This window comes from Thamnophis sirtalis, unplaced genomic scaffold (assembly GCF_051295495.1).
Source record: "Thamnophis sirtalis isolate CommonGarterSnake01/CBP01778 unplaced genomic scaffold, rThaSir2_p1.2 scaffold_6, whole genome shotgun sequence".
NCBI lineage: Eukaryota > Metazoa > Chordata > Lepidosauria > Squamata > Natricidae > Thamnophis > Thamnophis sirtalis.
Window position 1 is genome coordinate 50,877,304 of NW_028261386.1, and position 23,282 is coordinate 50,900,585.

The 23,282-nt window shown below is 42.0% G+C and overlaps 1 protein-coding gene across 1 annotated transcript in view; it reads right to left on the reverse strand.

Annotated features, from left to right (window-relative positions):
* The window catches only part of LBR (lamin B receptor), a 45,041-nt gene extending 24,110 nt beyond the window's left edge, over window positions 1–20,931 (reverse strand). Inside the window, exons 1-2 of the mRNA XM_087717850.1 lie at window positions 20,794–20,931; window positions 4,097–4,274 (exon numbers count right to left, since the gene is read on the reverse strand). Coding sequence (XP_087573976.1) covers window positions 4,097–4,261 — 165 coding nt within the window. The 5' untranslated portion in view covers window positions 4,262–4,274; window positions 20,794–20,931. The remainder of the gene's footprint in view (window positions 1–4,096; window positions 4,275–20,793) is intronic.
* Between the last annotated feature and the right edge of the window lie 2,351 nt (window positions 20,932–23,282).

Genomic DNA, 23,282 nt, shown 5'->3' on the forward strand with positions numbered 1-23,282 from the left:
CTGTACTGTTTAATTTAGTTTTGAAACGATTAGATACAATTTAAATCATCTTCCGATACAGATGAAGTAAAGGTTGATTCTTAAAATAAAAGATTTTTCCTTTTGCCATTTGATACATTTGTTATGCTTAGTAATTGTACTTCCTCATTACAATTACTAATGAATGAAATTTAGTCATATAATTTTTAGTCTGGATAAAAAAATATTTGGGGTTAATCTAATTTATTTCCTTTAGGGTCAAATGTCGTAACAAATAATGGTACATACATAGGATTTGTGAGTTTTACTAATTTTATTCAACATTTAGGGCCCTGATGGCGAACCTATGGCATGCGTTAGGGCACGTGAGCCGTTGCCCTATCAGCTCCAGCATGCACGAATGCACTGGCCAGCTGACCGTCCTTCTTTTGAGGCTGTTTTTTTGACCTCCGGAGGCTTCCTTGAAACCTCCAGAGTGCGAAAAACCAGACCTAAGGGCAAACTGGAAGTTCAGGAAAAGACTTCCAGTTTGGTTGCAGGACCATTTTTCACTCTCTGGAACTTCAGGGAACTTCCTGAAGCCTCTGAAGAGCTGGGGAGGACTACTTTCGCCCTCCCCAGGCTTCTAGAAAGCCTCTAAAGCCTAGGGAGGGCAAAAAAAATCACACCAAAAGTGGGGGTGGGGTGTTGAATGTGCACATGCGCACTGGGTTGCGCGCATAGCATTATGGGTGTGGCACGCCTACGCACGACCCCTCTGCGCACCCCCCGCTTTTGACAGGGGAACCAAAAAAGGTTAGCCATCACTGATTTAGGGATTTATATTCCTAAAATATACTTTCACTTCACCTTCATTTTTTATGAATACTTCAGTCGGTGAACTCGTTCCTCCTATTTTCCCAGCAATAACTTTGTGCGGTGGGTTGAGCTGAGAGAGCATGACTGGCCAAAAATTACCCAGCTGGCTTTAAGATACCTTTGACTTGCTGGGGCATAATAAATATAATTTAAATGAATATAACTTCTAGGATTGTGTATATTTCAGGAGCAATAGCTATCTATGAGGGAGATAGATGGTTACAAAGTTTGATATATAAACAATCTTTATTCCAAAACAATATTTTGGTCAAATTGAGCAGTCCTTCCAATGCCATTTTTTGAATATTATTAGATTTTACATTGAGAAAATTATTGAAAAATATCTGGCTTCTAAATATGAGTATATTGCTGAATTATATACAATTACTTAAAATGTAATTATAGTTAAAAAAAGATGAGTTTTCCATGCTATAATAATACCAAAAAGAATAGTCCTTATGAGATGAAAAAATACTATAATTCTAAAGAATGGATTTCAGAAGATGTGGGATTTAGCAGTTCTGAGAAAATTAGATATTTGGTTAATTAGAAAATATCACATTATCTTTCTCTTTGAAAAAAATTATCAGGAAGTTTAGGGAAACATTGAAAGATTAGGGGGTTTATTATTTTAAAAAAGATTTACAAGATCAGGTGAATCCAGGTTATAATTGTAAAGATTGTTCTGTTCTTATCATGCATGTTATTATGTAACATTTCTCACTTTTGTCTCTCTCTGTGTGTGTGTGTGTGTATGTGTGTGTGTGTACAGAAAAGTGTTCGTTTTTATTATACATTATTTTATGTTTGTTTGAAAATGAATTAATAAACAATATATGGCAATTAGAAGAGATAGGAAAATGAATGATAATAATTGATGAATATGCCAATTGTGAAAACAAATTTTTTCAAGGTCAGTTCATCTACTGAAGGAGCATTTTTCATAGTACTTTGTTTTAAAAATTGAGAGTTGGCTTATCTTTAGATGGGCTATTCAGTGTACAATGCAAGTATAATTCAATATAATTGTGAATGTTTATATGTATCAGTATGAATATATTCCATAAGTTCAAATTTTATTTACGTTGCTTAAACAAAGTTTTATATTTTCACACTTCACTATGTGATTCCAATATTTAACAAAGATCTGGTATACATGAATGTACAGTAATCTCTTTATTTAATGAATCCCAATTGAACAGATTTTGGATTTTTTAGACCTATCAGATCTGGATAGCTGTTACATTTGGTACAACGTAGCCCTAGTCAGTTGGTTTGTTTAGTCTCCAGGAGATCCTCTAATAGGCCTAATCTATTAGGTTGGGTGACTGTGCTAGCTCTGAAACTCCCAGACTTAGAAATCCCACTTTCATTTGACTCCTTAGCTCTGACCTGTCTTTGGTGCATCAACTTTATCAGCTGCCAGATCAAATTTTTTCCTCATATGCAAAACATGTTTTTTTTTAAATCAAACATTCCATTTGTTCTTTTAGAGACATTGAACTTGAAAAGACACCCTTTTCTCCTAGATTTCTCCTAGATATTAAATCTAGGTTTTGCTATACTGAACAGCTAAAATTCTTATATAGAAAAATAGAACTGATTGGAACATTACATTTAATTTCCTTGACGTTGCTAAATAGATTCAAAAGCAAAAATAGCCATAAGGATTTTTCCTAAGTGAAATTCTTTAGTTAGTTCATCAGTTTGTGACACTAATAAGTATACATCAGAGTCTAGTCCATTTGCAGGGGAAAGGTGCTTCAAAACATTGCAAGAATCAAAGTCAGAAAACCTATATTTAGTAACAATTACTGGACATCTGCAGGTTTTAAAATGCCTCTGGAAAGCAATGAACTAATCCCCAAATGATGTGCCTCAGATTTACACAGTTAAAACAACTGTATATTTGTAAACTTTCAGATACAGAGATTAACTCCCATCATATATAACTTTGAACAAATTGATAGAATACAATATTACCTATAGCAGTGATGGCAAACCTTTTTTGGCTGCCATGCCAAAAGCGGGGGGAGCACAAGGGGGGCATGCGCCAGCGTGCCACACCCATAATTCTATGCGTGCGCACCCAGTGGACGCGCATGCACACTATCAGCAAGGCCCCCCGCTTTTGCCACGGTTTTTTGACCATCCCCACGCTCCAGAGGCTTTCTAGGAACCTGTGGAGGGCCAAAACAGCCTCCCCATCCCGCCCAGATGCCCTGCAGAGGCCTCAGGAGCTTCCCTAAAGCTTCCGGGGGGCAAAAAACAGACCTACATGTAACCTGGAAGTTCAGAAATGGTGACTTACGGTTTGTCTGTAGGGTCGATTTTTGACCTCCGTAGGGCGAAAAATGGACCTACGGACAAACCGGAAGTCACTTACTGTTTGCTTGTAGGGCCACTTTTTGCTCTCTACAGCATTCAGGGAAGCCTCCTGAAGGTCCCTGAAGGCTCCAGAGGACAAAAATCAGCCCTACAGACAAACCGGAAGTCACCATTCCCGAACTTCCGGGTTCCCCGTAGGTCCATTTTTTGCCCTCCGGAGCCTTCAGGAGGCTTTCCTGAAGGCTCCGAAGGATGAAAGGGGCTGTTTTTCACCTGCCGGAGCCTTCAGGAAAGCCTTCTGAAGGCTCCAGAGGGCAAAAAATGGTCCTATGAGCAAACCGGAAGTCCGCTTTGGAGGCTTAAGGGAAGACGCTGGAGGGTGAAAAATGGCCTCAAAATAAGGCCGAAGTCAGCTGGCCAGCTGACAGGTCAGCACTTTGCGTGCCCTGAAGAATGGCTCTGCGTGCCATAGATTTGCCATCACAGATCTATAGAATCAGAACTTGCCCACACTTTGCTTCACAAAAAAGAAACACTTTTAATATCATGATACTTTAAAGAAATAATGCTTCCCAGAAGAATGTATATGTGGTTAGTATTAGTAGGAGAAATTCTGATGAGTTTAAACTTGGACAGAAGGCAGACAGCAGGCAACAATCACAGAAGCTTGCTCACTACGACTCTTCTTTCCCTGCTCATAGGGCCATAAGTACCAACTGCTTTGTTGGACTGATTCTAGAAATTTGTCAATATTTATTGTATTTTATAATTTGTAAGCTGCTTTAGGGGCATAATCATAAAACAGGGAAAGATAATAAACAAAATAAAACTTAATTTTGGGAAATGTATGCAAAACTGTTTATCATTGACAAAAGCTTCACAAGAAAGCTAACCAAACTTTATATATTTACTGATTCCAAAGGTTGCTTACCCTCATATCATTTTCTTTCAGATTAAGTTCAGTTCCATCTTCATATTTAACTGTATAAAGATGTGTATGTTCATTATAGCTGATTACTTTTACTTCATAGTATAACACACTTCCAGGCCATCTACCCATTACCACTTCTTCATCTGCAAACTTTCTCCTGGGCATTTTTCAACCAATTCTAAAAAGAAAAAAAAGGATATGTGTGCATGGAGTAATAAATTAAATTTCTGTTTTAAAAACTGTGGACATTCAAGTTCTATCTTAACTTCTGTTTGGTAGATTGGAAAAATAAAGTTACATTTTGAACAGTAACACATAAAAATCAAGCAAATAAATCAGTATTCCCTCCGGTTGAATGAGGGGAACGAAACAGATGCATGGATAACGGTCAGATTAACTAGTAAAGTGTAGAGCAGTTAAAGGATTGGATGTGGATTCCATTGTTCCTACTTCAAGTAAATATTTGAAATTATGAAATTAAACACAATGTACACATGGTGATTTATATAATAACCTGAAACAGAAATTACAGACTCCATTTGATTACGTTACATTTTATTAAAAAATCATAGCAATTCAAAACATACACTAAACTCATCACCATCAATCTTTGTTTCAGTTGTTGACTAAGATTACAATCATCCTAGGAATAAAAATTTAAGGTAATTAACAAAGTAATAGCAAAGTTATAGAGACTAACAAAATTATGTAAACATCATTTCAGAAAAATTACTAATTATTGATAATAAAACTATAAAGACTAAGATATAGCAATGTAGTACAATAAAACAGCAACATATCATAATTTAGAACAAAAAATTCATCAGATCAAGCAATCTACCCCAGGGATTCCATCCCAACCCCTAGGCTGCAGGCCATTCAAAACCAAGGTACAACAGCGGTGGGGAGCATGTGTACACATGCAGCCCTACTCACATGAGCACTCACAAATGAAGCTCTATGTCCGCGCGCATGCCTGCCCCTTGTTCAAAACCATTCCCTCCTTCCCAAAGCCTCCAATCAAGAAAGGTTGGGGAACTCTGATGTGAACTATATGTTGTAATAAACTAATAATTTACATTACTTCCACTATATAGTCAGTGTGTTTCAAGATCAAGCACTAAACTTTGGATTGAAAGAAATGGTAGACCTCCCTAGTGAAATATTTTTAATATCTTAAATTGATTTTTCCAGGCACAGTTAATATTAAGTGTACCATTCAAATGAACACACATTATAATTACCAATAACACACAGGAAAAAGTCAGTTTGGTGTAGTGGTTAAGGTATCATGCTAAAAACCAGAGGGTTATGAGTTCCAGTTCTGTCTTAGGCCCGAAGCCAGCTCAGTGACCTTGGGACAATCACTTTCTCTTAGCCCTAGAAAGGTGGTAATGGCAAACCACTTCCAAAAAATCTTGCCAAAAAACTGCAGGGTTTAGTCCAGGCAATCAAAAATCAAAAACTGATTTGAAGAGAGAAATATATGTATTTCCTATCTGAAGGAATAAAGGTGAACTTACAAATTCTATAATTAACCTCAAATTAGACTGCAATCTCAAATTTACTTTAAAGATTTTTTAAGCTGAAATAATTAGTCAGTTGTTATATGGTTTAGATTTATATATATGGGAGTGACAAAAGTTCTAAAACAGCTCTTAACATCTGTCAAAGCAGATATTTATAATAATATTGTATTCCATATGAGCATGCCCGCCCTTAGATAATTAATAAAAGATCACTATTCTTCCTGCCTGACAAATATGACTTAATGACAGGTATTAGACAGCCTCCCTAATCACACTAAATGCTTTGCCCTTCAAGTTACTTAAAGGAAAATACCATGACATTCCCAAAATAAAGCACATATGTCCTCATAGATTAGACTTTGCAGAAATAATGGACAGGTAGTATTCCATTGAGCTATGTATGCAGGTCTTCAAATTAATTTAATATAACTATAGGTTGTTATGTAACTCATGTTAGAGACAGCATATGTACATTTATTACGGAATTATCAGTTCCATATGTATGAAATAAAATTGCAAAATTTTGTTCAATCAGTATTTATAGTGAAATGGATAGAATTTCATATCGCCAAGAATTTTTGTATTTTAATAATGTAGCGCTATCTAGTTTCAATGGACAGAATCTTATCCCTTAATAGCTTTGCAAATGACTTATTTTCAGAATGTACTGCAAAAAATATTCATGACTCCTCAGCTTGATAGGAGTGATTTTTAAAAGACCTTTTTATTATGCTCCATGTAAGTCACTTTTTCTTAGTGCAAAGGGTATATGCAGGAACCTGCTTTCTTCAGCATGTGCTTTATGTAGTAGTATTAGTAATAAGTGAAAGGCCTCTTAGTCCTAGTGTCTTTAGTTCAGCTTTGGGATGCAATAGGATCTTGAAGAGAGAACAAATTTATCGTCACAATCAGTTTGCCATACAAGCATGTCATCTGTCAGAATCACATTTTAACTGACCAGCTTGAGATCTGCACTCTACAAATATTTGTGGTTTTTTTTTTTTCAAAAGGGAGACCACATTGGCTTCTGGGGGCGGAGCCTGTCGCCGAAGAGGGCTCAACGGAGCTCCTCTCAGAGATCTGGTCTGTATATCTAAATAAGATCATAGATATCACCCCTTTTTGGCTAGAAAGGGGCAGGGAGTAGCTCGGTGGCTAGGGTCTATTCGTAGTTCACAGCCTTTTTCTTTTTTTTTGGCTGTGGACGGAGATTAGATCCAGCGTAAGCTGAGCTCTTATCTCCAGCCAGTTCTTCTCAGCTGTTTTTTTTGCAGCCCTAGACAGGTGACTCCCCCCTCAGGACAAAGCAAAGTTGTTTGAAGCTATGATTAATACGAGCGGGTCCCACCCCTGAGAGATTTTTGCTTTTATTACTATCTTAAACACCAGCCTCATTTGCCCTAGAGGCTTGTTTAAACGCACTTCAAAATGGCGATTTTTCTCCGTTGGTGATTGATAGGGGATGTACTTAGCCGGCTTTACCTTCCTGCAGGCCACTCCTTATTAACTATCTAAAATCTATAAACAAAATAATTTTTTTTTTGGAAACAGAGGGGAGCGAGAGCGCTGTTTGTTTATTTATAATGGCTCCCAGGTCAAAATCGAAGCGTTTCTCTACGAATGTCCTTAAAGAATCTACTATGAAATCGCTGCCCTTGTCTCCTACACCCTCTACTGGAGAATTCTTAACACAGGAATTTTTCTTTCAAATGCTTAATGACTTTAAACAGGAAATTAAAGAATTTGTATTGGAGCTATATGATAATTTAAAGATTAAGATTGCCCAAATGAAGGCGAATACGTTTGTAGCCGTGTCTGCTTTGACAGATTATACCGCTGAAATGGAGAATAAATTGGAAAGTTTGGAGGAGGCTAATTCTAATTTGACTACTAATATCCAAACATTACAACAAAAAATTAGAGATACTCAAGAACAGCTCGTTATGATAAATTTTAACAAGAAGGCATTTGCAATAAGAGTCAGAGGATTGCGCGAAAAGGAGCGAGAGAATTTGAAACAGACTTTTGTTGAAGCCTTCAGCCATGCGGTGGGAAGCCCGGGACTTAATTTTGATTGGCAGATTCGGAAAATCTATCGCCAGAATTCGTTGGTAGCGGAACAGCGACAGCTCCCGAGGGACATAATTATATATTTCTCCACAAAAGAATCCAGAAATGCAATCATGCAAAAGTTTTACAATAACAGGTTGCGAGTTGATGGGCAGGATTTGATTGTCTTCAAAGAAATACCATCCCAGATGTTAAAAGCAAGAAGAGACTATACTTTCTTAACTAAAGAGCTTAGAAACCACCAGATACAATATAAATGGGAGGCCCCAGCCGGCATTACGGTCACATTTGAGAATCAAAGATTTCGTTTCAATTCTGTTTCGGAGGCTCGAGATTTCTACTACAAGACTTTGAAGGCGGGACTTCCTGATTCACTTGGAAAAGAGGAAAGACAAGCCGAAGGAGAAGGCAAGCAGCAGACCACATGGCTGCAAGATGGAGGGGGTAGCTCTCCCTCTCTCGGAGAAGCAGAAGAGCGGAGATCGAGGATTTAGACATTCCAAAATATTCGTCAAAGTTGTGGATTGAATGGGGGTTTGCGATCTCTCTCCGGTAGAAAAAGCGGAATTGGATATTGGTGGTGTGATATTGGGACTGAATTATGTGGACGCTGAATGTATATTTTACGGGACTTGTATGTCTGAACTTTAATTTAAACTGTCCAGGACTCTAAAGTGAAGAGAGTGGAGATGGTAACCTTACTGAACTTTAGCTTGGGAGGAGGGAGCCGGGTAACGCGGGATAGGAGGGGGAGCGAAAGCCTGATCAGAGTATTTCGAGTTAAAAGGTAAACTGACTCTTGTGTGAATTATTGTTTGAAAATAAGGTTAAGAAAGATTATTTGGAGGGACTATGGGAAATAGTGGTAAACATCAGAGAAGCAAGGGACGAGGGTAAAATGCATGCGGAATGATTTACGTTGTTTAAATCCTATTAGAAGGGAAAGCTTGATGAGATTATTTTAAAATAGAAGGCAAACTGATTCTTGTGTAAAGTATTATTTGAATATGTGGAATGATTCATGCTGCTTAACTCTTATTAGAAGGGAAAGTTTGGTGAGATTACTTTGAGCTAGATTGTAAACTGATGTCTGCATAAATTTGTATACATTTTTATTTGAATATAAGGTTAAGGAAGATGAACTGGAGAGTCTACAGGAGGGTGGGGTAGTAGAATAACAAATAACAAAGAAGCAAGAGACGAGAATAAAATACATATAGAATGATTTATACTGTTTAAACATAAGTAAAGATGGGGGGCTGAGCTTAATACAAAGAGTTCTTTTTTTCTTTTTTTTCTTTTCTTTTCTTTTCCTTTTTATAATTTGTAATTTCTTTTTATCTATTTTTTTTATATTACTTTTATTTTTAATTCACACGATCATAAGATACTTTAGAAGGGGTTTGACAGAGGGCAGTGCCAGGTGTGGGCCCTGGGAAGTCGGGGGGACTAGGGATGGGGATCTACGGGGGGGTGGGTGGGTGGGTGCTAATATAGTTTCAATAAGAAGAAGAATGCACTTGTATACGGTTGTTTTTTCCTTTTTTTCTTTTCTTTCTTTATATTTTTTTCCTTGGTTTATTTTTTATTTTTTCTATTATATTATAGTTCAATATTAATAAATAAGAGTTGAATAAAGGAACACACCAAGGGGAGAGGTAGAGGGAAAGAGGAGGGAGGAGTAAGGAAGGAGTAAGGGGAACGTAAGGAGGGCGTAAGGGGAATGCTAGGAGGAAGGGGAGGGAAGGTTTGAGGGGAAAGGGAAGTAGGGAAGGGGAGTGCTAGAGGGAGGAAAGGAAAGTTGGAGGCGGAAGATGGGGTGTATGGAGGATGGAAGTGTCAGGTGGGGTTGTGAATGATGATGAGTTGTGTTTTCTTTTTTATTTTATTTTATTTCTTTTCTTATAGCAAATATTCAGTATATAAGTGACTGTAAAATGGAATGTGAAAATGAATAAAATATATTTCAAAAAAAAAAAAAAGGGAGACCACATTTAAAACAATTCTTAAGCTACAAAATATAAGCAAATACTTTAACTTCAAAAGGTCCTCTTCAAAAAATAAGTGAGGAGAAGGATGTTCGATCTGGTGGAGTGGGAATCAGTCCTATGGCCTGGGAGAACCAGGTGGTAGTGAGAATGACAGTTGGTCTTACCTGAACTGTTATTTTAAGAGATGGTATTATCACAGCCAATTGGCCTTGAGACTGGGTTGAAGCTGAAGCCACGCCTCAGTTTTAATGCAGTATGCGCGCCAGAGATCCTGAAAACAAGTCACAAAGGAGACACCTCCACCCCACAATACTGTCTATCTAACCTAGGGTGGGAACTGGCCCATCCTGCAAAGACCTCTTAAAATAACAGTTCAGGTAAGACCAACTGTCATTTTCCAGAATGAGTTTGCAGGATGGTCCAGAGATGGGACATACCCAAGTTTCGTCCCAAGGGCAGGACCCTGCGGCTGAACACCGCATCGGAAGATGCGAAGCCATCCAGCCTGTAGTGCTGGATGAAGGGCGACGGGGATGCCCAAGTCGCTGCCCTGCAGATGTCTTCTATAGAGGTCTGGGAGACTCAGGCCGCCAAGGTGGCCGCACTCCTAGTGGAGTGGGCCGTGATGCCAGCCAGAACCCGCAAGTTCTGTGCCTCGTAGGCGAGGGCAGTGGCCAGATGGATCCACCGGCTAATGGTGGACGGGGAGACCCTCTTCCCTAGTGACGAGGGTTGGAATGACACAAACAGAGCCTCAGACCTACGAAACTCTGCCGTCTGCCTTAGGTAAATCTGTAAGGCCCTTCTTACATCTAAACGGTGCCAACTGTGCTCCCACTCCCTGGTCGGGTCTGGGCAGAAATCCAGAAGAACCACCTCCTGCGCCCGGTGGAAGACTGTGTTCACCTTTGGAAGGAAAGCCGAGTCCAGGCATAGCACTACCCTGTTATTGTGAAATGTGCATAGATCCTCCCTGGTGGAGAGAGCCCCCAGCTCCGAGAGTCGCCTAGCCGAGGTGATAGCCACCAGGAACACACCTTACAAGTGAGGAGCTTCCGGCTAAGCGTCCGGAGTGGTTCAAAAGGCTCAGCCATAAGGGCCCGTAGCACCATGGGAAGGTGCCACGTAGGAAACCTGTGGACTGGTGGTGGACAAAGGTAAGACGCCCCCTTGAGGAACCTCTTAACTAAGGGCAAACGAGGTAGCGGAGTGGACCCCTCCCCAGGTAGCACCGTGGCCAGTGCGGCCAACTATCTCCTAACCATGGGTAGGGACAGCCCCTTGTCCAGACCCTCCTGGAGGAAATCTAGGACTTGAGGGACCGTGGCCCTGGAGGGGGTCACGTGGGCGGCCTGGCACCAGGAGACAAACATTTCCCAAGTGGAATCGTAAATCCTGTTGGTTGACTGACTGCGGGAGGCCTCGATGGTTCTGATCACCTTTTGGGACAGGAGGGCGCCTCTCAGGCACTTCCGCTCAATCTTCACACGGCCAGTTGGAGCCACTGTGGACCTGGATGGACCAACTTCCCCTGTAGCAATCTCACCTCCCCCCCGGGGAATCCTCCACGGTTTCCCTGCCGACAGACTCAGCAGGTCCGCGAACCAAGCCTTCTTGGGCCAGTAGGGGGCCACTAGGATTACTTCGGCCTGCTCTATGATTACCTTCCGACTACCCCAGGAAGGAGAGGTGGGGGGGGAAGCGTACAACAGCCCAACCGGCCACCTGGAGTAAAGGGCGTTGACCCCCTCTGTTCCCCGAGCTGGTAACCAAGAGAAGAACCGTGGCAGCTAGGCGTTGGACGGAGTGGCGAACAGGTCCACCACCGGTCTCCCGAACCTCTGACAGATCCTCTGGACTCCACTATCCGTTGTCTACCGTCTACCGTCTCAGCCAGTCCGCCTGATGGTTGTCGACGCCGGTGATGTGTTCCACTCGGATGGAGCGCAGGTATTTCTCTGCCCAGTATCCCAGCAACATCACCTCGGTGTGCAACGCCCTGGATTGTGTGCCCCCCTGTCGATTGATGTGCGCCTTTGCGAGGACGTGATGACCTTCTACTGAGGTTTGGAACCGTCATAGGGCAAGGTGGACTGCCCGAAGTTCCAGCCAATTTATGTTATGTTGAAGGTCGTTCTTTGACCACCAGCCCTGTGCCAGCTGGGAGCCAAGGGTCACCACCACCACCCCAACCGAACAGGCTGGCGTCTGTTCTCAGTATGAGGCGCTCTTGTTCCCACAATTCGCAGGCCTTGAGCAAAGCTGGGGACATCCACCACTTGAAAGACATCAGCACCTGTGGCGTCGCTGGTACCTTGAACATCGAGTTGCTGGAATTGGTCCTCTGATATGGCAGCAGCCTCCATTGGAGCGTCCTTGCATGTAGTTGCACCAACGGGACCATTTCGATGCATGAGATGAACTTTCCCAGCAAGCTGGAAAGAAGGGCTACAGAAACACAACGATCCTTCCGGATCTGGTTAATTAACTTCAACAAGTTGGATCTGCAGTCCGGGGAAAGAAACACTCGACCCAACCGGAATCAATCACCGCCCTCAGGTGTGGGATTCGGGTGGATGGGGAGAGAGTACTCTTCTCGAAATTAATCAAGAACCCTAAGCCCTGGAGGGTGGGGCCGACGCTGTGACAAGATGACGTGCAATCTCAAAGCTCTAAGATCGCAGTTGACATTTTTATTACTGGGGGATCCCAACGGACCTAAATCATCCCGAAGAAATGGTGAATAGGAAAATTACGTCTTGCTGATCTCAGGGATATCACAAAATCTCCGAAAGAAGCAAGAAAAGGTCTTCGAGACGGTAATAAAAATTCCAGTCTTTTGTCAAGACTGAAAAAGTCAGGGCAGCCTCAGAACGGAACGATGCGAAAGAGAAAGTGTTTCCAGCTGGTGAGAAACTTTTGTTTAAAAAAAATACGGACTGCCTATAAAATCTAAAAACCAACTTAAATCAAAGAATAGAAGAACTTAGCGGCAAATTTTATCTTTGTAATGGTTCTGGACGGTGGTTATCTTACTTTTTAAATGCTATTTACATGGATTGAATCTAAGCAAACCTTTTTCAAATGGCTGGATTAAACTTCCTTCTAACATTTCTTTGTGACTTTCTGCAAGATTGATTGTTTTGACTTCAACATTGCAAGGTTTTACTGCCTGGCTGTTTGGCTTAAGATCTGATAAGATTCCACAGCTGTCCCTTTGAAGTTTGTTTTCACTTACAGAGAGCTTGTGAATGTGTTTTAATCTTGCTGACCATCTAAGAAAAAAACAACTGCATATGAATATGGCGTCCGCAGTTTTTGAATTTGCAAGGAATACTTTTAGAACTGCAAAAATTATTAAATACAGAGGAAAAAATTGAGAGAAGATTGGAATATTTGGAGCATTTAACAATAAAATATGATGAAAAAACTGAGGAGATTGAAATTCAAAAAACTGAAATGGAAGACGAATATAAAGAGATTAAACCTGTTGATATTCATGGCAATTGGTTTATTTCTGAAAAAAGAAAGAATGGAATATTGAAAGAGGAATTAAATGGAGAGAAAATTTATTTCAAAGGACAGGACATAGAAGAAAACATTAAAGAATTTATGGACTATGAAATACTATTTGCAAAATATTTGATAACACTGCTGATAATTAAAGACAAGCTGAACAAGGAAACAGAAAGAGGGTGTCAAGACTACATGAGAGATATTACAAGCAAGGAGTTGCTAAGAGGAGTTCACACAGATTTGATCAAGAGGATGTTTGGAGGACTGGATCCACAAATGGCAGAAGACATTAGATTGTTTTGCTATTGGAAAGATACAGGTTGATAGATGGAAGAGTATAATTTAAAACTAGCTAAGCTCAATTAAATTTAGTTACAATAGGTATAGTTAAATAAAATAATTGATAATGATAGTAATGTATACAATGTCTAGTGTTATAATAAGTAATAATTGGATATGAATATTGAATGTTACTCGTGAAGGGAAGGCTAGAAATATTTTTGGACTATATATAAAGGTTATTAATAACAATAACAATAAAAAGAACAAAATTAGACACAGCTAAGTTTTAATTATTAGGGGGGGAAATGTTATGATATAGAATATAGTTAAATAAAGAAAGGATGATGATAATAAATTATATACATGTATGGGTATAATATAAGGGAATTGGATGTAAATGGTAAACAGGGATTTGGAAAGGAGGATTAGAAAATTTTGGTATTAAATATGGATGTTTAGCTAGAATAGGATATGAGGATTTAATGTTAATGGAGGATTTTATAAATAAGTAAATGAAATGCCAGTATGTGGTTATGTGTTAAATCTTGGTATATTTTATGATGGACGTTTAAATAATCATAGTCAAATAAAATTGGAGGTATGATGATGGTAATATAATAAATATCCGAGTTAAGATATTAGAGTTAATATGAATATATTTGATGATGGTGGAAGAGATGCACAAAAGCCTTTTGTAACCAATTGATACTCTTTCTACAGTATGTAAAGAAGGAGGATTTGTATGTTTGTTTTGAAAATAAATATATATATATAAAAAAAGAACCCTAAGCCCTGGAGGGTGTCAATGTCCTGCAGAAGGTCTGACCTAGTCTGAGCAGGAGACGCCTTCCCTGAACAAGGATGTCATCCAGGTAGCAGAAAAGCCTGATGGGAATCTCCCTCAGATGGGCAGCCGCTACCGCTAACACCTTGGTAAAAGTCCTGGGGGCCGAAGCCAATTCAAACAGTAGAGCCCTGTACTGGTAGTGAAGCCCTAAGAAGGAGAAACGGAGAAAACGCCTATGCTCGGGGAGGATGGGGATGTGCAGGTAGACCTCCGTGAGATCAATGGATGCCATGTAGTCCCCCTCCCGGATCCCTGCCAGAATGGACTTAAGGGAAGCCATCTTAAAACGTCTATACACTAAGAATTAGTTTGGATCTTTAGGTCTAAAATGGATCGACATCCCCCTGATAATTTTAGCACTAGGAACAGGTTTGAATAAAACCCCTTGCCCGCCTAGTCCTCAGGGACTCTCTCTATGGCTGCAATGTCAAGCAGGTGCTGGATGGCCTGTCACATCTGCTTGCGCTTGTCAACGTTCTTGGCCGGGGGGAACACACGGAAACAAATGGGGGGAAGGGAAAGGAATTCCAGGCGGAGACCATGGGTCACTGTACTGAGGACCCAGGCATCCGTGGCTAGCTCTGCCCAGGCGTCTGCAAACAGTGCTAGGTGGCTACCAATGGATGGGGTTGCAGGTGACCTACTTGCCCCGGTGGAAGGGGCGACCACCATCTCCTCGAAAGGGTCATTTACCTTGAGGCTGGAAGTGGGCTCTGTCCCTATAGAATCCCCTGTCGGATGGCCTATCTGCCCGCTCCCCCGGGGTACCTGCTCTGGTGGGTGTCCTGTTCCTGTGGTTGCTGTGCTAATCTGCAATAATAGGGCATGGACCTCTGCTCCATTTTCTTGGTCGATGTTGGAAGCGCCTTCTTCTTGTTCTTATCCTCCACCAGGATGGGGTCAAGGGAAGTCCCAAAGAGGGAACACCCCCCCCATGTAGGCAGCTGTCGCTAGTTGCCACTTCGCCTTGTTGTCCGCCTGCCAGCCACAGAGTCACAGGAGGTGACGTGACGCGATGGACGATGCCATAGCCCTGGAAGCAAACTTCATGGCATTTATGGTAGCTTCAGCTGAGAACTGAGCAACCGCCACTAACTTGTTGATGTCCTGGTGTAGGCGTACATCCTCCGGTGGAATGCGTGCCTGAATCGGCTCCATACAAAGGATGGCTGTACAGTTGAAAAACGAGGCAGAGGTCGCCGCCTTAATGGCCCAAGCCGACAACTGGAAGGTCTTCCTGAGGATCATCTTAGCCTTCCTGTCCTCTGCCTTCAGGTTGTCTGCCACATCCTTGGGTACCAGCGATGCTGGGGCAGCCAAGGCCACCACCAACGGATCCACAGAGGGCATCTGCAATGCTTGGGAGAAATCTGGTTCAATGTTATAGAACCGTCTGTCATTGCTGCCTGGGGTGGGGAAAGCCCCAGGTGTCTCCCACTATCTCTTAACTACTTCCAGGACAAGGTCAGTAGCAGGAATCTTCTCCTTAACCTCTTTGGGCTTGGAATAGACTGTGCCCTTGGGCTTCCTTGCTGGCTCACCTGCCTTGGTCCCCTCGCCCCCCCTCAGCTGGGCAGTGGCACACACCTTGCATAGGAGGGACCAGAACAAGTTAGGAGGGAACAATCCCGTGAAGGCTAGAGGTTCAGGCTCCAGTTCCTCCTCATTCTGAGAGAAATCCGGGTCACGCTGCACCTTGTCCCCCAGGACAGACCGCTCACTTGCCAAGGATGGGGACCGGTGGGGGGGGGGGGAAGGACTGGCTGGGAAGGGCCCTGTGGCTGGGCTGATGAAGAGCTGGGGACTGTGACCTCACCCTGAGAGGCAGAGCGAGGTCCCTGGCGCTGCATGCTTGCAGGCACCCCAGATGCAATGGCTCTTTCAATGAGGTTCTGAAGACCCACAGGCAGGTCCTCCATATCCAAGGAGTGCCAGCTGGATGCCCCAGGCACCTGACTATGGCTGAGGGTAGGTGCCAGGTTTGGCCTGGATGGATCTCTACCTCCCAGCTGAGACTCTAGGGATAGAAACCCAGGCTGGATATCTACCTGGTCAAAATCCTCCATGGAAAGGGGAGGGGAATGGGCAACCCTCCCCCCACTGCATTCCCTTAAGGAATCTGGTGATCTAGGGGGAGAATCCTGTCTGGAAGGGCCTCCTAGGGGTGACCTGGACCTGGAGGGGGGGGGGACTGATCTTGCCCTGCAGAGCCCTCATCCTCTCTGCCCTGGAGAAAGTTCTCACCAAGGCCCTGTGGGCCCTGTGCCTCCTAGCTTCATCTCTTTGGCTGGCACGGGAAGGGCGAGTGTCAGCCAAGGCTTTAAGCCTCCTGGAAGAGGCAGTGGGACGCTGCCTGGTGGAAGTCCCCTCCTCAGGAGACATGGAGGGGAAGGGGATCTACCCACCATCACGCAACTACTTACGAACACTCCTCGTGCTTCCTGCGATTCGCTCCTCACCCCCACCTCTGTAGCTAGAATGGCAAGGTCCTCACTCCTTTCATCACATGCCCTGAATTTTAAAACACCAGCGGGGCACATTTCGGGGTTGCTGCGGCTTCTCAGGGAGTCTGCTGCTGACGTGCTGCTTCCCAGCTGCCTCTGCCGCCCCTCAGGCTTCCGCGGCCCACACTCTCTTCTGCGCCCTTTTAATGCTGCTGCAGCGAGGCAAGCTCTCCTTTTAGGATTCTGGGCTGACAGGCTGGAAACCAGAGCCCTTTAGCCCCCATTGGCACTGATCTGCTCTCTCAGGGCTCCACGTGGTCACCGGCCAAAATGTCCACTGGGACAGCGACCCAGCCACAGGAGCCTCCCAGCCTTGAGATTTAACCCTTGAGTAGCTGGAAAAAGCCACAGCTATCGGCAGGGACTTACTGGGAGGTGAAGGAAGGGTCATCTTGTGAGAAAAAAGCAAGCTGAGTCGAGGATGGTCCAGAAAAGTTGAATCAGATCAGGAGTCAAGAATTTACAACCTCTCTTTGGCCAGACTGGATTGAAACTGGAGTCAGAGGAGAGGAGCCCAGAGGCGTGGCTTCAGTTTCAACCCAGTCTCGAGGCCAATTGGCTGTGATAATACCATCTCTGGACCATCCTGCAAACTCACTCTGGGAAAAAGGCCTGTTGGGACTAAAGGCATCTACATGTACATAAGCAGTGGGGTACCACAAGAGTACTTAGGCCTAGTACTCTTCAATATCTTAATAAATGACATAGATGAGAGAATAGAAGGGGAACTCATCAAATTTGCAGACAACACTAAGCTGGCAGGAATTGCCAACATCCCAGACGACAAGCTCAGGATCCAAAAAGATCTTGATAGACTTGAACAATAGGCCCTATCCAACAACATGAATTTAATGTGGAGAAAAGCAAGATTTTATACCTAGGCAGGAAAAACCAGGGGTACAAATACAGATGAGGAGAAACCTCATTCAAAAACAGTAACAGTGAGATGTCTATGGAGATTCTCAGTCATCCAAAGGTGCTTTTTAAAGAGGCAACTGGACTTTCTGGTTTTTCTTTTAAAATGTTTCGCTTCTCCTCCAAGAAGCTTCTTCAGCTCTGGAAAAGCTTCTTGGGTGACAAGCAAAATCTCTTGAAAGAAAAATCAGAAAGTCCAGTTGTCTCTTGAAAAAGCACCTTTGGGAGTAACTGTGAGAGGGACCTTGGAGTCCTAGTGAACGATCACCTAACACGAGCCAGCGGTGCGTGGCAGCAGTCAAAAAAGCTAATACAACTCTTAATTGTATAAACTGAGGCATAGAAATCACATGAAGTATTAGTACCATTTTATAAATCCTTAGTAAAACCAACCTGGAATACTGCATCCGGTTTTTGTTATCACATTACCAAAAAAAGATGTTGAGACTTTAGAAAAAGTACAAAGAAGAGCAATTAAGATGATTAAGGGCCTAGAAACAAAAACATTGCAGGATTTGGGGATGGCCAGTCTAGAGAAAAGAAGGACTAGAGGTAACATGATAGCAGTATTCCAGTATTTGAAGGGCTGCCACAAGAGGGAGTCAATATATTTTCCAAAGCACCAGAAGGCAAGACAAGAAACAATGGATGGAAACTAATCACAGAGAGAAGCAACCTGAATTAAGGAGAAACTTCCTAACAGTGAGGACAATTAACCAATGGAACAGCTTGCCTTCAGGAGTTCTAGGTGCTTCATCATTGAAGGTTTTTTTTAAAAAAGATTGGACAGCCACCTAACTGAAAAGGTACAGGGTCTCCTGCTTGAGCAGGGGGTTGGACTAGAAGACCTGCAAGGTCCCTTCCAGTTCTATTCTGATTGATTGATTGAAGGTGCATGAAGTGGTGCATGGGATGTCTTGGGAGGACCCAGAACCTGCAGACCTAGGCCTGTACTAGGCCTTCAACGGCCTCCCCCACCCAGAAGGCACTCCATGCTCTGCACATTCATTTAACATTTCATTGGGAAGAGCAGGGATGGGGGTGTCATTGGGTGACACATTTTACCTAACAACTGCTGCGACATGTGACCATAATGGGCAGGCTTCATTCTGTCCATATCTCAAGGACTATCTGTACTCTGTTCATGTTATATATTCTTACACTTGGTATGAATTTAAGAGCATCTAGAAAGCATCACTTAGCTATCATTATCAAGACTTAGCCATTTCTTAAGAGTAAATTCTCAACTATCCTGTGATAGTTCTTCAATGTTATAAAATAAATTATGCATTTTGATTGATATACCTTTTGTATCCTTTTTCTAAGCAGATTAGAACGGAGGAGAAATTTCCTGACAGTTAGAACAATTAATCAGTGGAACAGCTTGCCTCCAGAAGTTGTGAATGCCCCAACACTGCAAGTCTTTAAGAAGATGTTGGATAGCCATTTGTCTGAAACAATAGAGGGCTTCCTGCCTAGGCAGTGCGTTGGACTAGAAGACCTCCAAGGTCCCTTCCAACTCTGCTATTGTATTGTATTGCATATTCATCAGTCACTATTCTGTTTTATTCTTGAGTCTCTGAATAGTCTATTCACTTTTTTTGTATCTTTTTGACTTGTTACCACAGTTTTACCTGACAGAATAACTTTCTCCACCAAATGGCATTTATTTTAAATTTTATTTTTTCCCAAAATCTTTTTTGGTATTTTTATAATCAGCATTCATTGGAAAGTAAACTGCAACTATTGATAGCCTATGGATATTTATTTTCATATGCACCCAATAATATTCTACATGACACCAGTTCATATTTTAGCCTTAATTAAAGCTACATCTTTACTTCTGTACAGGCGTCAATTCCTTAAGATAAGGTTTTATGTCCTTCCTCTTTTTCTTAATTTCACAACATATTTGTGTTCAGTGACACAATGTATCTATTTTTGTTATAATTTGATATATTCATTCAGAGACACAAAATATTTCTTATAATTTGATACATTATTTCACACTTTTCTTACAGAATGGCCCAAATCCTTATTATATTCAGCCCAAATTTTAGTTAAGAGCATTGCAAAACAATAACTGAAACCTGTTATGTTTACATCTATGCCATATTCAACGAACTTAAGTGACTTTCCTAGTTGTGATGTCCAATTATAAATTATCTCCACCTAGTTTTCAGTTTATTTTTGTGCCACTTCACACTCTTTGGAAATACCTTTTTTATTATAAAAATGTTTTATTTGATTTTATTGTAATTAAGTCACTTTGAAAAATGTGTTCGTTCAGATGTATTTGTTCCATGTTATTCACTGTACTAGAATGTATTAACAAATACCGATCAAAGTTAAAAATTGCAATAAAACTTCTACCATTCTACTATTTTTATCTTTCAGAAGCCGTTCTGACAAACTCTTCAGAATCTTAAGGTTGATTGTTTGAAATAGGAACTTGTAAAAGGTTGTCTTTTATTTGCTCCTCATTTGAAGTAATAAAAACTATCTGAAGGGATTGCAATATATACGACGCAATAAAACACATTCACATTTCAAGGACACGTGCGAACCCAAGCATATTAATTTCGAAATGAGTATAATCTTTGATGGAATTATCCTCCCTAGTTACTTTACACTATTGCATTACAAGTCCCGCACCTCTTCGCGCCTCTGAAGGGAAGCGATAATATAGAGAATACGTCTCCTTACAACGAGCTCGGCGGCGCCCCCTCGCGGCCCCCACTGGAACCATTCTAAGGTTTCGTTCAAAAACGCTCGCTCACTTGAACTTCCAGGATTCAATTCGAGCGAAAACTAACGTCAGCGGGCGTGAAACTCCTGGAAGGAGGGAGAAGAGCGACACTCAACGAGAAAAGAGCCCAAAGACGACTACATGAAGTCCGCCGAGGCCTAAGAAAATGGAGAAGGGGGAAAAGAAGGGAACCGCAAGAGGCAAAGGAGGCGGCGACCGCCCGGTGCCCTCCCACCTTGGGAAAGGCGCTTGAAGGGGTGTGTCCCGGCCCGCATAATATGTACGCGCCCTCACCTGGCGGCTACTACCCTCCCTGGTAGTTGGATACTGAGAGCGGGAGTCCTCGGAGACAAAAAGGGAGCGTAGAGCTCAACCGCGAGGCGAACTAACCGCTTTTAGCGGCGGTTGCAGGCGGGAGGACACGGCGACGTTCCAAACCCCTCCCTCCTGTCCTGCTGGGAGGCGCGAAGGCCGAGGCGCCAACCGCCGCCATTGGCCAAGGCAAAGCATTTGAATCGCTCTTAGTGCCCACTGATTGGCTGCAAGTCAGTGGCGCGTTCCTCCCTCTCATCCCTCCGACTTTCACACCAAGTTCTGCCTCCGGTTTAGCCAATGACGTCATTCACTCGAGAGAAATAAAAAAGGGAAGCCTCCGTGAATGAAGGCGTCCGAGCGCGTTAAAAACAATAGCGAGTCCCCTTGTTTCGGTCGCCGCTGATCCGAAGACATGCAGGAATCACGGAGGATCAGAGTACAAGCTGAGAGTAGCTACGGTGAAGGTTCCGCTTTTTACTCTCGGAATGTATTCAACCGAAAACCAAATAGAAGAATGTGTGATTGCAGAAACTGATTTATTGAAGAGGTGTTTTTGCGGGTAGGCAGACAGTCGTGATTAATTCTGAAAATATTGTAAAGCAAGTCCTTTGTGGGATGCATGAATGCCATTGGGACACATGCGAACACAACCACTGTGACTATCAATCGTGATTTTTGAAACCTGGTGTGTTTTATTTAAATGCCGCCATAGATTAGAATGAGACCCGTTTGGTGTAGCGATTAAGGCATTACGTTAGAAACCTGGAGACTGACCCAAAGCCAGCGGGTGAGTTTGGACCTGTTTCCATACTCTCAGCCATAGGAGACCAACAGTTTCTAAAACACTTTGCCAAGAAAACTGCAGTACTTGTCCAGGCAACCGTCAGTACTAACTTGAACTTAAAACAAAACAAAATCCGAATCTTCCTTCTGAAACTGTTTCATACTAAGCACAATTGAAAACTATACAACCTAATGGGGAAAAAAAATACCGGCCCAAAATTTAGATCAACAAATATGCAATAGTTGCAATAGTCATAACTGATCTTTCAAAAGCTGTTGAAGACCAAACTGTTTCAGAGAGCCTTCTGATTTGCTGTTGCCATCTTTATGGTCCTTTTTAGCATGATTATTTAAAAGTACTTTGTGTAAGTTTTCAAGAGTCTTTGAGTTGCCTAAGAAATGTTTAATAAATAAACAAATCAGGACTAGGCAAGAGTCTATGCTGGGTGTATGATGTCTTTACTCTTCTGTGTACAGAAAGCAACAGGAGTAGCAGCTAAACCTTTTAGCAACAGGAATGAGTTAATATCCTCTATGCAGACCTGTCAAGGTGGCGGCCCACAGGCCAGATATGTCACATACAGGCCATGCCTACCCTGGCTCTGCAAAGGAAAAAAACATCACAATACCTCAGGATCCGTCCTGTGACAAGATCAAGTTTGACCCCTGTACCAGTCTATAGTATTTCACACGTCCAATCATTCAGCAGAGGATGCCCAGAGAATGCAGAATGAATAGTTGGGAGGTTTCCACTGCTGCCCCAGGCAATTGCTTGCTGAAGCAATGCTTCACTTTCGCCCAAGAACAAGTTTAACTTAAATGACTCCACAAATGATTTGTATGTATTGCAGAATTACTAGTGTTGACAATAGAAAGCTTAGAAGGGAAGCCTGTTTGCTTACATATTTTATAGTTTTCAGGAGCATCTGCACTGGCATGAGTTTCTACATGTTTTCAATAAAAAGTATAGCAGGTCAACTTCTGGTTAGAGCAACTTTACCTCAGCAATCTCTGGAATTTCATTTCTTAATAAACTTGAACTAAACCAGCAAAGCACACAAAGACAATATTTGTTTATAGATGTTATTGCATTTTTGTGAATTTAGGAGGGATGGAAATAATCATATTTGAACTCATCCAAAAACATTCTTGACTAACAAGATACAAAGATATTTTTCATGTATTTGTAAGAAAAATAGTTTGGCATAAAATTATCCCCTAAACTCAGCTGAAGATTTTACCTAGCCTGGCAACAAAATGTTCAGAAACCAACCACAAGCCCTCATGCTACACTAGAGCGACAGATATTCATCACTATTGCAAATAAAATTATTGCAAAAGAAATGTAACAGTGTATTTAAACATCTTGGGTATTCTACTTTCAAGTTCTCTCACATGTTCTGGTAGTAGAAAATTTGATTTTTATATTCCAAGGAAACATCCATAAGAATATGGAATATAGAAATAATCAGTTTCAGCAGAATGACAAAAGAAATGATGTAATGCAATCTCTGTCCTTATGTACATATATGCAATGCCTTGATGCCCATATATGTTGAAATAGATCACGTGACCATGGGGATGTTGCAATGGTCATAAGTTTGAAAAGTGGTCATAAGTCACTTTTTTCAGTGGCTTTGTAACTTCAAACAATCACTAAATGAACTATTGTAAGTTGAGGATTA